This window comes from Lichenostomus cassidix, chromosome 4 (assembly GCF_008360975.1).
Source record: "Lichenostomus cassidix isolate B80296 chromosome 4, HeHo_3.0, whole genome shotgun sequence".
Lineage (NCBI taxonomy): Eukaryota > Metazoa > Chordata > Aves > Passeriformes > Meliphagidae > Lichenostomus > Lichenostomus cassidix.
This window is the reverse complement of record NC_139484.1, coordinates 13,251,255-13,266,825: the sequence shown is the minus strand read 5'-3', so window position 1 is coordinate 13,266,825 and position 15,571 is coordinate 13,251,255. Positions and strand designations below refer to the sequence as shown.

Genomic DNA, 15,571 nt, shown 5'->3' with positions numbered 1-15,571 from the left:
TCCCAGCCGGGGGCGCTGCCGCCAGCCCCGCGCCGCCTCCTCCCTGCGCGGCTCCCGCCCTTCCCCGGCGGCGGCGGCTCGGTGCTGCCGGGCGGGCGGGCTGGCGGGCGGGGTGTCTCCCGGCCGTGCCCGGATGTGCCGCCCTGACTCATAGCCCGCCGCACGCAGGCTCCGCTCCGCGCCGCGCCCCGCTCCGCGCACACGCCTCCCGCGCCTCCCTCCGCGCCGGCGGAGAGGCGGCGGCTGCAGGAGCGGCAGCAGCAGGAGGAAGAGGAGGAGGAGGCCGCGGCGGCACCATGGGTAAGTCGCCCCAGCGCCGCGCCGTGCAGCCCCTGCCGCCGCCCCTCTGCCCCCGGAGGCCGCCGGCCGCTCGTCTCCGGCGGGCGGGAAGAGGCGGCTGGTGCAACTTTGCCGTCGGCCGCCTCCCTCTAGCTGCCGGGAGGAGGCTCGGGGCTCTGCCGACCCCCCCGGCGCTGACGCGGCCGCTGCCCAGCCCCTGCGGCGCAAAGTTTCCGCGGCTGCCGCTGCGCTGCCGCCGCCCGCCGGCTGCGCCCAGCCCGGGCTGCTCCGCACGGCACTCGCGGAGCCGCGGCTGCGAGCGGGGCTGGGGCAGCCATCGACCCCCAGGTGCCGGGGGGCTCCGAGCGCCCAGTTATGTAAGGCACCCCCAGGACGCTTTCCCGGTTGCTGTTTGCATAATGGAGACAAGTTGGGGTAGTACGTTTAGATTGTTTTATAATCTCTGCTCATTGTTTGAGGAAGACGAGGGTCGTTGTAGTTCACCGTGTTTTAGAGCATTAATCGTGCCTAGAAATGCAGCCATGTTACCTCTGCCTTTTTTGTCTGAAGATTGTAAATTAAGTAGTTTCACGCTGATTGACACTTGTGTGGAGTGCCCAACAAATGCCACACGAGAGCAGGAAGCATCGGGTTTTCTTAACGGAGCTGGTGGTCAGTTTCTCTCGCCTTCTCCACCCCATCCTCTTGCACAAAGCTACAGCTTTCCCGGTATGAAACAGCCACGATAAAACAGATTTGCCAGAAATCTGGCTGCAATGTCGATCCTAGGGATGGGTAGGAGGTGCCCACGTTGAGCTGCCCAAGCCCCAGCCAGTGTGCCAAACGGGATGGTTGGGATCAAGGTTGCAGGTCCGGAGGGCAAGGAGCTGTGCTTCCCAGCCAGCCTAAGGAGGTGGCAGCTCCTCACTTCGGCTCGGGGATTTGACATCAGCACTTCTGTGGCCTTAGGTGTAGCAGTAGTTTCTTTGCAAATCACATGAATCTTTCACTTTTAACTAGAAGTTTCCATGGAAGGAAGCAGTTGCCGTGCCTCAGTTTTTCTGCGTGTGAAATAAGGTTAAATATTTATTTAACTCCTTTAAAACAGGGGAAAACCTTTGGAGAAAGGTTCAAACTAGAAGCTAGCTGCCAGGGTCAGACATGAGGAATAATGGTCAGATTTCATCAGAATTAGGTGAAACTCGAACAATGTAGTGAAGATCCATTTTTCATGAGGGTTGAAAAGACAAAATACCAAAATTTAGTTTGTCTATGCTTCCTGTGTCCATTCACAAAGTAAGACTATTAATCTCATCATTCTGGTCAAAGTCTAGTTGTAGCTAGTTTAACTTCCAAAAATACTGACTTCAGGGCATCAGCTAAAACCTCCTCAGAAAAGCTGGTGCAGAATGAGCGCATCACTCCTTTTTAGATTAAACTACACTTCAGTTGCAGGCAAGTTTGTAAACAGCTTGAGAATCTGCTACATCTTGCTGCAAGAGTAGTTATAATTATTTTCAGGAACACTGAAATAATTTTCCTGTAGAATATGTCAGCACCTACCCATAATTGCTCAGAGAGATTGCTTGTGAAAATACTGAGGAAGGGATTTTTTGGGCTTCTTTAAATTCTTCACATACCAGGATCTGATTCCACTGTCTCTGAAATCAAAGCAAACTCTAAGTAGCCTCTGCAGCAACTCTTGTGAGTGGCAAAGATTGCAATCAGTTTCACCTTGGCTGACAGCTGTAGTGACTTTTCATGTCTAAGATCTATGTTTAAGCATATACAGTTGATGCAGTAGATTCCCTCATTCAGGGTATAGCTTTCTTTTTGGTAACACATGGCATAAAAGCTGCAAATCCTTAGCATTAAATCAAGGATGAAATTGTTCTTCCAATGCCTTTTATTATCTTTTCCAGAAATCATGCTCAACAAACAAGTGTTTGTGGCAGAGAATGCAGTAATATCTTATGGTTAAACATATGGTCTCTTCTGTAGTTATGAAGGTTGGTGTAGTATTAACTGGTTTGTATACTAAAGATAGAATATACTTGCTTGGGCTTCCACGTTAAGAGTCCAATCAAAAGATTTCTGTAGTTCAAAATACTAGTTGTGTATACGTGGGTCTGCATTACCTTTACCCTATAGAGATATCTCTTCTGCTACACTGTTTCCGTGTGCATGTTCCTCTGAAGACATTATCATGGTAGTTGTTTCCTCCTGAAGGATGGCTATTTCCTCTCACTAGTACAGGTTCTTTCCAAAACTGTAACTTCTGTTGCTTGCATTTATAGTTTGGAAAGCTGTGTCTGAGTAGTTTAAACACTTTTCAGCTTCTGGCATTGAGAGGTAGATTGCCTTAAGTACAGCTGGCAGTAGAGAACTTTCAGTACTTTAGGTGGCATGTGTACCACCACTACTTTATTTCTGCTTTTATAGAAACACTTACAAACTTTTACTTTTCAGTTACTAATGTAATGTAGTGCTTCAGTTTCACAATTAATTGTCCCTTTCCTCAGTCAATTCTTGTTTTTCCCTCGAAAATCACAACTGGTAAACTCATGCAGTCACAGTGTATCCAAAAAAATCTTTCTATTTTAAAGCAGTAGCCTATGGAGGTTATTGTAAGCAGGCTGCAATTACTCCTCAATGTAAATTAATAAAATTAAAATTAGGAACATGTTACAATTTAACCACTCAGCAGTGATCCATTGAGCCCAAAAGATAGAAAAGCACCACGTATGAGAGTTTGTGTGCAGAATACAATTACAGGATACGATTGTTTTCACGGCACTTACCACTTTGAAGTGTCTGTTACAGTATGTAATAGTGAAAGCTTGTAAAAATATTCTTCCATTTTGAGAGTCCTGGTTTTGTTAGCAGGAAATGGAAGGCAGCTTCTGCTCTAACTTAGGTGTTTAGTTGGGCAACAAGCTGCAAAAGCAGCCTGCTAGGCTCTCTTTAGAATACCTAGCACTAAAGGCTCTATGACAAAATATGTAAAATTCCCAGTCGAAAATAAAAATGGATTTATTTTAGTGCTGTCCACTTAGCTACACTGTTGTCAGAACAAAGATTTACATTACTGCTCTCCTCCCAGATATACTTTATTTTCTCTCCCACTTTCCATGAAGAATTAGCATGTGCAACTAGCCTGATGGTTGTGAAACACTGAATTCAAACTGAACCACAGAGCAGGGTGTAACAAACCTGAAGTGCCTGTCTTCAGGATGATGGTTCATGAAATAGAGGAGGCAGGAGGATGTGAAGCTTCAGGCATGGCTGTGTGCAATATTGCTTTTGGGAAGATAGAGAAGACCAACCTGCTTTTGATAAAAAAAAATGTAAGCAGTAGCCTTTGATGAGAGAGATGAAAATTAATGGAAAAAAGTCTTCCATCTTGAGCTCTTTTGCTAGTTTTCTTACATGAAATGCAAGTCGGACAAACTGCTTCGAGACGAATTATATCAATTGCACAAGATAATTTGCAATTCTTTTAAAGTTTTTGCTAAAACAATGAGACTTCTAACACCACCAGCATAATAGTTCTAGCCAGCCAGAATACACCAGTCTAAGCCAGTATAAAAGGTTGTGTTAGCATTTTTGAAAAAATGAGGCTGCTTTTGGTAAAAGTCTTCTCTTTAAAACATAAACAGAGAGGAAACTGCTTTTAGACTGCATCTCTTGCTTCAGTAATGTTCCTTGAAGTGTGCTTCTAAAGCAGCCAGAAAGGTTAGGTTACTTCTGACTGACCTTCCTCAATGAATAACTGTTCCTGTGATCAGGCTAATATTTGTGATCTTCTGTTACTGTGTGAGGCTGAAACCAACCAATTTTGTCTTTAGCTTTAGGTTAAAGGCTTCATTCAAAAGTATGTTTCCTGAGAACAGAAGATTCAGAGTTAGTTTCAGAAGTCTGTGAGGAACATCTGGCTTTCTGTCACATCAAACTAAAAGTGGAAAGAGGAAAGGGCAGAAGAGCAGCTGAAACCTGAAGGAAACAAAAACAGTAATAATGGAAATGAGAAAGCTACAAAGACAAGAATAGAAGGGAACAAAAATCCCTTAAGGGAAATGCATGAAGGGAGAGAAATACTAGAACTAAAGATGGATGAATAAAACAACAGAGGACAGAAATAGGAGGAAGAAAGGAGGAGTGCAACTCTATGTCCATCCCCAAAATATAAAGAAAGTAGCTGGGGTAATGTAAATAAAATCAGATAATTGTTACTTTTTTTTTTTAATGGTACCAATTGTATGCTGCTGACATTCCTTGAGAAGAGTCATTATAATTTTCCATCTTTCTCAAGTAAAGCTGAATTATTTCTGGAAGTTCTCAGAACTTAATTATTTATAAATATTTAGAACAAAAATAAGAGATTAGCATCAACAAGTATTTGTTCAACAAAAGGGAAAATAATGTCATTACTGTTTGACAGGAGAGAAGACTATAGAGATTCTTCTGTGACACCAGTCAAAGAGATTGGTTGTTATCCCTTCTTAACTCTGTCACAGGATGAAGTTCATGTTTTAGGATAACAATGGGACATTAGGCAGTGACCTAGTTACTTATGTAAGAAAAAACCCACTTTTCACTGTTGACTAGTCCACCTAGGTCTGTTCACATGCTGTGCTCAAGAAAATGAGTGTTCATGCTGTCTTGCTATTGTTGAAGACATTCCGTTTCAGATTCTAGCTTGTTTCCAGATTAAAATAGATTAGGAACTACATCTAATCTTGTGGAAATTAGATGTCTTAAAATGTTAATATGTGTTCTCCAGCTAATGGAGAACTTCTTTTAATGGCAGTTTGAATTTTAATTAGACAAGGAGCTTTTCCTACTAAGGAATTTTATAAGTAGCAGCTTTCACTGCATGGACAATCTCCCAGGGCCTCTTTTTGTTAAATGTGGTATAGAAAATAGTTTCTATTTACAGATTTTATTACAGTGGCAACTAAATGAAACTTGTTTTGGTAGAGTAAAATGGTAGTTAAAAGCCATGCACTTCTGAATGTTGAAGTTCCTTTTAGTGCAAAAACACAGCTGATATGTATTAGAATTTGTGTGCTCCAGATATGCCTGATAGAATTTGTAAACCCTCTGGAACAAATGGCTGTGGTTCAAGGAGCCTCAAAGCTGTGCACAGAGCCTGTTCAGCCTGACGTTTGTTCAGCCTGAGAACTGCACTGCTCTGGCTTAAGGAGCTTTGAAGTTGTGCAGAAGCCCTGGTGATCTCAGACAGTTCTTAAGCTATACTTCAAGTAGATTACAGAGTTGGCAGTTACCCAGAAGAATTTGTCAAATCTATAAACCAGATAACTGCTGTTCATTTTATCTCCAGGTAGAGGACAGAATTTAGTGGATGATGCTTTGGGGCTTGCAAATAAATACAGCGTGCCTTAACTGTAAAAGTGTGAGTGTGCATGGGCAAGGCATGTGTTTTAGAAATATCCCTGACTTGAAGCACTTTCAGATACATCTTCACAAATTATGATAAGAAATGTCAGGGAATAAATGTGTGTATGTCTGAAGTTGTTGAAATTAACAATATGCGTAAATCGACAGCGTGGATGCATGTGTAAAGTTGTGTTAAACTTCACAATTTAAAATGAATGTTTTCATGATTTCTATTTCTAGGTCAGAAACCTATTATAAAAATCACATTTACGCATTTAAAAATCAGTTTAAATAATTTTTTTTTAAAATTACAGTCTTGCACAGAAAATTTTTTTAGTGATCCATTTCAACAGTAGGTCCCATTTCCTTCATATTTAACAGCTCTTACAAACTTACTGTCTCCTAGTTGTGTATTATAGAAATATCTGAGGCATTTGTCCATTCTGAGCTTTTATCAAAACATTGAGCTATTCATTGTCAGTGATAACTCAGGGAAGTTCATGAAAGTTAATCTGTGTTTAAATTAATCAGTTGGTTCCATCCACTGATCCTCACCTGCCTGATGGACACAGTGATTTTGAAGACATGCAAAGCTTGTGTATAATTTAAATTTTTTGTTGATCCTTCCTATCAGTTGACGCAGGTTTGACAAGTCTTTTCAGTTTCTGATTAAATCCAGTTAATCAGGTATTTAAACTCACATGGTGAATAGCAGCCTTTCTTTCAGGCTTACTGCCTATGCTCTGCAAATGTATTTGGGAGACTGGACAGGGCGACGGAGACTAAGACTGGGACTGATGGAGGAGAGCAGCTAAGCATTATAGGTTGGATGATGTGATGAGGATTGAACAAAACCTTTCAGAAATTTGTCAGGGCTGTCAATGAGCCTGTGGGGAGCAGGCTTTTGTTTGGGAGACCTGGGGAGGTGACAGTTCAGCATCTCGCGGCAATCTTGAGTTCTCATTTCCACTGTCAGCTGCCTGTTCATTTATGTCCTTCATGATGTACTAACATGGAGCCTCAGGGTGCAAAACCTGAAGGTGAAAACCCTGTCCTTATTGCCTCCTTAACCTTTCAATAATTGTCTTTACCTCTACAATGCGTCAGTCCAGAAAGAATACCATGTACGACGGAGTGCTCATCTTTCTCTCATCCTGTCTTCTGTACATTAGAGGTCTACAGTTGGAAGAGAGCTATTATGCTCAGCACTTTACAAACTCTCTTTCTACCCTTTTTGCCCTGAATTATACCCAGGCTGTACCATGTGGATTAATTCTGTGAACGGAAACTCAAAATGCTGATAGCCTAGACCTTTTACATAAATATCTAAATCAGACAATGTAAACATCTGCAAGCCTTGCTAATATCTAGGGTGAGTGGATTGTTTGGCTGGGAAGCTCTGCCTGTTGCTGAGGGTGTCTTGCTCTCTGGCAGCTGAGAACTTCTCTTAGGGGCATATTTAGAAATACTTCCTGTCTTTGATCTTGGATATGACAGTCCAGTGACTTTAATTAGGCCTTTTAAACTTTTCTAGCCTTAAATGCAACCTTACAAATACATGCCACTATTTATAGGACCAGTAGCATACCTTCTCTTTTCTGTAGCCTTGCTATGTTCATTCCTGTGTCCTTTTTCTATGGAGAAATCCCATCGTGTTCACTGTCAGCACCACCCAGTACCCTGCAGGCGTAGCTTGAGTTTAGTACTGCCAAATAGCTACTTTTGCTACATGAAGGCTTTGGAATGATTCCTTAAATCAGAATGCTGTTTTATCTTGACAGCAGGAACAAAGCATGGGAAGAGAAACGGGTTTTAAGACCAAAGCAGGATTGTACACATCTTTCTTATCTAAATCTTCCCTGTCCACAGAATATTTAACTTACCCCTCCTGGGCCTTTGGAGGAACTGACTGAAGTCAGTCTTCTGAGTCTGCTGTACTTGGTGATAGCATTTTCTGTATCTGACCACTTCCTTCAGCAGTCCTTCTGTGTGCACACTGGACATCGCTGGATCGCTGGTCATGGTAGATTCCTGTTTAAATGTCTAAGATACCCTGCCTGAACTTCAGTGAGCAAGTTGAGAGGAAATGCAGTGAGTGAATGCGACTATCAAGAGAAGTGGCAGCAGCAGTGTAACAGTTATGAAGCATTTTCATACTTACTGTTCCCACTTTTTTCCTTCTCCATTAAGTGACTGGTAGCCACTATTTTCCCTCCTTCCTATTCATTGCTTATCTGTTGAACTGATTTTAGGATCAGGTTGTTGTTCTACGGGGAAAAAAAGAACAAGCAGAACGGAAAATTGGTCTGCGAACACATTTGTTGTAAAAATGTCTAGTACAATCAAATGAATTTAGAAATCCATTAATACACTTCATACAAATACAAATTTGCTCTCATCCTGCAAAGCCTGTCAGGCTTTCTCATCCATTTCTCTGCAAAGCTCAGGGAGAATGTATAGACATGCTGGCTCCTGCCATATGGAATTACAGGAAAAGCAGGGAAGCATTGGTGAGAGAAAGAGGAGGAAAGAGGAGCATGTAAGGGATTGCTGGAAGTAACCAAGCAGTTCAGGGGGCAGGAGAGTTGTTTGTTTGGGTTTTTTTTAAGCTTTTGCAACAAAAATCCCATCACCCATTTACAGCAAGTTAGTGCTTCAGTTGAGTCAAAGATACTAATCAATACATTTGTGTGCAGTAGTGCCCAAAATACAGTGTGCACTTTCCAGGCAAAGCCCTCGTCTCTATCTGATGTTACAATGTATTTACTTAATTATTTTCTGTTTTGCCTAATACTCCTTTTTCACTCTCTGTACTCTCTTTTCGCAGCTTTCCTATTCCTTCTGACTTCTTTATTTCATTGCCCAGTTTTCTACATGATCTTCTTCCTGTTGCCTGTTCTTTTCCATCTTCCCTCCCATCTCACATTCTCTCCTCACTGGGTTCTGTCTTTATTAGTTAAATACATGACAGATTCTTTTATCGTCTACTCTTTTAACCATCTTTGTTAGGGAGAGAATTGAAAAACTGATCAACTTTGTAATTTCAAGAGCTGAAGTGTTTTGGGTTTTTTTATGTCGTTCTCTTCAGTTAAATATCAAGTTATTTACAACCAGCTTAAAATCATGCTTCAGTTTTGCCTACTGCACAATAAGTGACAGTATATGAAAGAATGTATCTTGTAGGAAAGAGATTGTACAGAATTGAGCCCTATTTGTGTAAATGCCATTTTTACGGCATTCTTGTACCCCCACAAAGCCCACACTGAGTACCACTGAAGTCGTTGGTTTCCTGCTTTTTTTACTTGGCTGTAGTACAGCTTAAACTGTCCAGTTTTGGTGAAAGCATGCAAAATGGCATGTGTCACTCCATGCATTCAAGGCACAGTAATACTGGCTCCCCAGTTTAACAGCTGGGGGAGGAATGCAGACATTGGACCAATTTTGACCAAATTGGTCAAGTAGAAACACTTTTTACATGTCTTGCATTCCTAGATATGGTGCTATACTAATATATAGCCTCTGAAGGAACTTGCTAAATGAAGAAAGAGCTATATTTGATGACAGAGAAAATTATTTGGTAAACCTGATTTTTCTTTCAAATTGATGGAATTGTGTAGTTGATATAATTTGTTATATCAAAGAAGAAACCAATTTAATGTGGAGATGATCATGTTAGAACATCCTCCTGTAAAAGGAACAGCAAGCATGGTGCCATAAGCTGTTAATATACATACAGTGACCTTTGTTCTTTCTTGTAGCAGCATAGGGAAAAAGGAAATGCTGTATTTTCAAAATGAAACTTACTTGGTAGACATCAGGCAATGGCTTTTGGATGCTTTCTGGTATTCCCAGAAAATGTTGGGAATTTCTCTTTGCAGCACTTTTTACACATTATGCTTCTAATCACACATATATTAGTGTGGACACTTATTCTCTGAAGGCAAGAAACAAACAAAAAGCAATTCAATAGATTTCTTCAGAATGCAGCTTCATCCCAGACATGATCTGAAGTGCTTGCTTACTTTTATGGAGGCCATAACTTTGCCCTTTACAAGGTATCATGCTTTTTTTTTTTTTCTGCTGCAGAACAAGGTAGAATTTAAGACTTCTCATGCAGTCTCTGGAAGAAAGTGGTGGAGTGCTCTTGTGAACATAAAATTTGAGTTCAATGCATGTACCCAGCTCAAAACAGATGGCTGGAGAGAGAAATGCCCTAGATAATGCAGCACTTCAGTTTAGCAAGGGGTGGCCTGGTTCACGTTTTCTTTTTTTTCTTTAAATTGATATTAAATAGGCTTTCTGATAAAAAGCAACAGCTGGGGACTACTGGATTGGTTTTAGCCTACTTTTAGCTGTTCCACGTCTGAACAGTTTTCTGTATGTCAGTGACCATAACAGTGAGGTATCTCTTGGAAGTGAGCATACCTAGCAACTATTTAGACTGCTTTATTTCTAAAATCAGGTGTTGTCATCAACAAAACAGCATCTTTGGCTGTACAATCCACCAGTTCTTTAACTTGCTGGATTTTTGAAAGCTGGTCAATAGGCACATTTTAAAAATTACTTAATTTTGGCAGGTTTTTTGAAACATGAGGCTCTTCTGTTTGACCCTTTTTATTTCTTAAAAAATTAATAGATGAGCCTATTATTTTTTTTCCCATCACCTGAAGTTTATTTCTCACAATCAGAAACAGGCTGAGGAGCCTGCTTGCAGATTAAGATTAGACCCTCTTTTGGCAGAAATGTAAATCTGAGATCAGGGAGTAGATATCAAACTTGAAAACTCAGAAATTCTTGCAAGCCCCTGATTTTTTTTCTTTCCTTTAGCTCCCTGACTTCTTGCAAAAGCAGCTTTAGAACAAAAAGGCCTCTTCTGAGTTTGGTCACAATTGGGAATGAAAACGTTTGTGTTATAACAATATTTGTTTTAACACTTGTCAACATCTCACAGAACAACCAGAATGGGGCTTTGATGTCCCCAGTGGTGTTGTGTTTATGTAACAGATTCTGTTCCACTGGGGCTTTGATCACGTAGCAGGAGTTGGTGTTGGGTGTTGGTGTTATGTTCTAACTTTCCAAGGCTCTGTTCAAGTTTAGAAGCCCAGTTCTGCTTGTTTAGGTGAGCATGCATTCTGCTGTGTATTGGAGGAACTAATTTGTTCCCAGAATTCAGCATATCACGTGAATGTTTTCATTCTAGGTGTTTCTGCTGCTCCATCTTATGCTCAAACAGGCTTACTTGAAACAGAGCCTAGGCAAAGTTAAGAGAATAAAAAGCAGTTAAATTTATTGAAGGCTTTCAAGGTGCATGTAGGGCATTCAGAACCTACTCAAGAGGTTACACCCAGAATGGTCAAGGAGTCACAAGTTTTTTTATACTTTATAAGTTTTGCCCATTAGCATATCGAGTCTTAATTCTCCAATTGCACCTTCAGGTGATTATGTCAATTACTCAGAGTTTGCTATTTCTGATTCAATGTTTACATATCTTGGGACTCTGAGACACCAAGGTATTTGCCGAATTGTTTTGTCTGAAAACGCTAGGAACAGAAGTTCTAGCACTTTATATGGAGTCCAGAGTCACACACTAAAACTACAGATGAACAAAAAATATAGAAATCCTAGGCATCACATCTAATATATTCTAAGAGTAGTGTAAAACCATCAGACAAAAGAGTGTGGTTGCTTTGACATGAAAGATCTGCATGCTCAGCACAGCTTATAAAGAGGCATTGAGGAACTAATTTAATGAAAGTAAAACTTGCATTCAGTGCTGAGACACAACTTCTTTAAATTGAATACAGCAAATTTTATCAAATGACAGGTTTAAGTGTGTGTTGTAGGCTTAAATGACGCTCTGTTGCAATGCCTTAAGTGACCTGGTTGCAGAGCATTTAGAAAAGGTAATCTGTTGAAACCAGCTTTGCTGATGAACCTCTGTGTAGTCAGATTATAGCCTCAGTTCCCCATGGCCCTGTATTATGCATAAAGAGACTGCAGATTTGATTTAAGATGGTATTTGGGCCGAAATTGTAGCTTTTATATTCTGCCTGAGCATAAATGACCGTAGGATAATGGGCAATAAAGTGATGCATAATAAAATGATGCCCATGGTGCCTTCATATGAGATGACTTGATGAAGTTTCATGTTTAAATACCCATCATGGTTTAGTAGAATTAATGGCTTTGCCATCTACATGCAGAGGGGTTTTTTTTTGCAGTGTCTCACATCTGTGGAAGCCAGAAAAAGTTGGAGATACTTAGTATACTGGAGAATTTGTGGCACAAGGGAATTATTTGTGTTCTCAAATGACAAGTCAGTTCAGTGTATCATGTTGTCAGATAAAGATGAGAAAATCTGATTTCTCTTGTGTTAGAGAGAAAAGGTAGACATGACAGCAATGGGTGACAAACACTCGCTGAAAAGACAAGAGCACTCAGGGCTGTCATTAAAAAAAATTCCTCTGAAGAGGTATCTATAAACATTAATTCACTTAAATAGCCTTTTAATTGCAAGAGTGAAGATATTGTTTAACTGAATGAAGAGTGAAGCAGGTAAATAAAATCAAGCTTAAATTTAGCCCCCTCCCATCTGTTTCTTTAAAAAAGGGGAAACAAGACCAAGATAGTGGATTGTCTTCCTTTCTACTCCCATTCTCATGCAGGATTTAAAGTTAACACATTGCCAAAGGTTGCACTTGGCCCAGATGGGGAAATAGAAATTAAGTGAAAAACAGGTTTTTACCTTGAACTCTGAAATGTGAAAGTAAACAAGTAACATAACAAATGAAAAGCATGAAAGGCCATGCAAAATGGCTTTGCGTAGCTGCTACTTGAAGCCTGTAGTTTCTGTAATATCCCTTCAGGTAGTTTCAGGCTTCCCCCTTAGCCTCCTCTTTGCCATATTAAAGAAGTCCCCAGCCTCTTGCACATCATGAGTTGTGGGAACATGACCACCCTCATAGCTCTGCCCAGTTTTTCAGCATCCTTGCTCTGGGACACACAGAATTGTGGGAGACAAATCCATGCAGGCATCAAGCAGAGCCCCGATCTGCTGGTCGCGCTCCTAATGTAATGAGCATACAGTTTGCTTTATTTACTTTGGGAACATGCTGCTGCCTCATGTTTTACTTGGCATCCCCTGTAACCCCCGGGGTTTTTATACCAGTCTGTTCCCAGCCTGCACTGGTGCTTGGGGTTATTGTGCTGTAGCTGCAGAACCTGACACTTACCCCTGTTGAACTTCAGGACACTTCTGTTGATCCAGTCCCCAGGTTTCTGGACAGTGCCTCTGGACTTCTTTGGTATGCCAGCTGTTCTCCCAAATTCTGTGTTGTCTGCAGAGATTACAAATGCATATCTGCCTTCAGGCAATACTGGTTTCAAGCACAAACTGCATACTCAAAATCTGCTGTTCAGTCAGTCTGAATAGGGCTGGTAGATTTCTGTTTGATTTCTTGATAATATGTAAAGCAGTGATGAACCCTTCATAACTGTGATTCCAGGAAAATTAAAGTTTATTTGTTTATTATATATAAAATGCAAAACCAATTTATTTATAAAGGAAAGTTAAAGTCTGTATGCCTGAAAAATTGCCTAGGAGTGTTGGTTAGTTACTACAGGTAACTGTGCCTTGTAGTGACCACAGTTGTAAATAAATATAAGTTAATGCCAGTGGACAGAGGCTGGCAGACCTTAGTTTGTACACACCCAACAGACTTAATTCTGCAGAATCACACTGGGGATGAAAGATGGATTATCAGGTGTAGCCTAAATAGGATTTCAGCTCTTTCTGTGCTACATTACTTACTTAGCTGATGAGAAATGCCTTGAGATTGACTTGCAGCAGCAATTACTGGGAAACCAGTGGGTCCAGATCTCCAAGTCATTCCCATGAAAGCCCTACTGAGCTCCTGCCCTGTCTACATGTTGTTCATATAATCTTTTTGGATTGAAGTACAGCTTTCGATGCTGTTTGTGATTCCATGAGATGACCATATTCCTCTCCAGCTAAGCAGGGGAGAGTGCATACCTTGAGTTTTCTCTCATCTGAAATATGATGAGCCAGAATGTGTACTTAGAAGCTCTGCTGAGTCTCACAGTTTGGTCGTACCCACAGTCTGTCTGTCATGGGCCATATCTGTATTAACTAGAGAGGTAAAAGCTTCTTCCTAAATTAGGTTCATTTATCCCAACACACTGTAGTTTTACTAGTGTACTATTAATAATTTTTTTTTTTTGCTTCGGTGATAAAGTTTTATCAACCTGGACCAAAAGGAAGCTTTTTCAAGATAGATGATGAATCTATCTTTGCAAAGTTACTTGGTAGCATCATCCAGTTTTTATCCTTCTAGAGCACCTATGATGTAGACCTGTAGGACAATCAAAAGTTCTGCTCAGCTAGATCAGAGAATAATTCCTTTTGACAGAGGCATTTATTACTTCTCTAGTAGGACATAACTGCACTGTTTTTCAAGAGATTATCACAGTGGATGCTATTGACCGGGAAGACAAACTTCAGTATAAAAGGGTGGTGTTGACCAGATGTGTTTCCTGGGATATTTTAGATTTTTCAGCACTAATAATTTTCAGTTGTATCTCTCTGGGCCTTCCTGTACCCTTTCTTGTAGAGGAGTCTGGCTGTGGTTACACATGAAAGTGCTGATGTAGAGTGGGGGAGTGCTTAGTCTGAGAAGGTCTGATACCTAGATGAGATACAGAATGAGCTAAGCATGTCCTGTCAGCTGGATTTACAGCAGATTTGAAATTATCATCAGTAACCAAGCTACTATTCATTGTGCCTAGCTGCTTATTTCAAAGGGACATGAGGAAGGAGAAAGGCTTCTTTTTATGGTTTTTTTTTTTAATAGCTGAATTATCAATTTTTCTGATAAATATTGCTTTAAGGATCAGTTGCTTACTGTATTAATTAATATTACCTCAATAACATTCCATATGATGCATTTATGTGTTAATAAAATGGAGAGGAAGAATAGTGCACCTGATAATGCTCTTTCAAAATTTTATTCTTACTTGCAGCTTCTAGGAGTAAATAGGATACGGCCAGCAGCAAAGCTGCTTTGCTCTATGCCTGCTGATACAGAAGCATCCTTTTCTTTCATTCATTTCACTAAAATATCAGCATATCTACAGTAGTTAAAATTGACAACAGCTTCTGGCTTGTGCATAATCCACACATTTACTCCATGAAGCTTTACCCCTGTAAAGTGGGACAACTTCTGAACTATTGTTTTCTCCACTTCCCCTTTCTTCCACTTTCAAAAGACCAATTATAATGGCGAACATAAAGTTTCAGGAAAAAGAAAACAACCACAAAACTTAATAGGAGAGAGATTCTTTCCTCAACTGTGGTCCCTTTGTGGCTGCCATCTGTGGGAGCTATATGTGCTGAACGAGAGGAATTTCCTTGGTGTAAACACTATAAACAGATATAGACAGGACTGTGTTGTTCCTTAATGTTGGTGCAAGATGCCAAGTGGAGCACAGGCTAGGGCACATTGTTGAAGTTTTTCAGACTATTGACAGAGCATTGCAAAGATTCTTAGTGCCTCTTCACTCTTTAGCAGTCTGTAAGTAACTCCCAAGTGCACTCAGTTATGCCAAAGGCTGCACCATCCTTGTTACATGCAGGAGTTGGTCAGGAATTACCTCCAAAATCATGCTGGGTTTTGACTTCTGTTCTCTGTGTCTTCCTTCTGAAGTATCACTGCTTCTTTCATTCCTATTGGCAGAAGGACTGGCAGCTGATCAGTAGCTCAGTCCTCCTAAGAGTCAGTATAAAATAAATACCATGAATATCCTGAAATACTGCAGTGGCAGTTTCTCTATGGATGCCTGGTTAGGAGCAGACTGCATTACACATATGCTCTGG

General features: G+C 40.8%; 1 protein-coding gene and 1 long non-coding RNA gene across 5 annotated transcripts in view; one reads left to right on the top strand and one right to left on the bottom strand.

The window, feature by feature from the left end:
- Positions 1 to 144: 144 nt before the first annotated feature.
- The window catches only part of RAP1GDS1 (Rap1 GTPase-GDP dissociation stimulator 1), an 88,323-nt gene continuing 72,896 nt past the window's right edge, over positions 145 to 15,571 (top strand). For 2 of the 3 annotated variants that reach the window (XM_085057966.1, XM_085057965.1), the window contains exon 1: positions 145 to 300. In XM_085057966.1, coding sequence (XP_084914092.1) covers positions 297 to 300 — 4 coding nt within the window. In that variant the 5' untranslated portion in view covers positions 145 to 296. The remainder of the gene's footprint in view (positions 301 to 15,571) is intronic. The other variant, XM_085057967.1, reaches the window with a different exon arrangement.
- LOC146437919 (uncharacterized) overlaps positions 715 to 15,571 on the bottom strand; it is a 76,970-nt gene continuing 62,113 nt past the window's right edge. For both annotated transcript variants that reach the window (XR_014851591.1, XR_014851592.1), the window contains 6 exons: positions 15,349 to 15,464; positions 12,912 to 13,016; positions 7,841 to 7,946; positions 7,563 to 7,741; positions 7,268 to 7,359; positions 715 to 1,340 (listed from right to left, as the gene is read on the bottom strand). This is a non-coding gene — a long non-coding RNA (uncharacterized LOC146437919). The remainder of the gene's footprint in view (positions 1,341 to 7,267; positions 7,360 to 7,562; positions 7,742 to 7,840; positions 7,947 to 12,911; positions 13,017 to 15,348; positions 15,465 to 15,571) is intronic.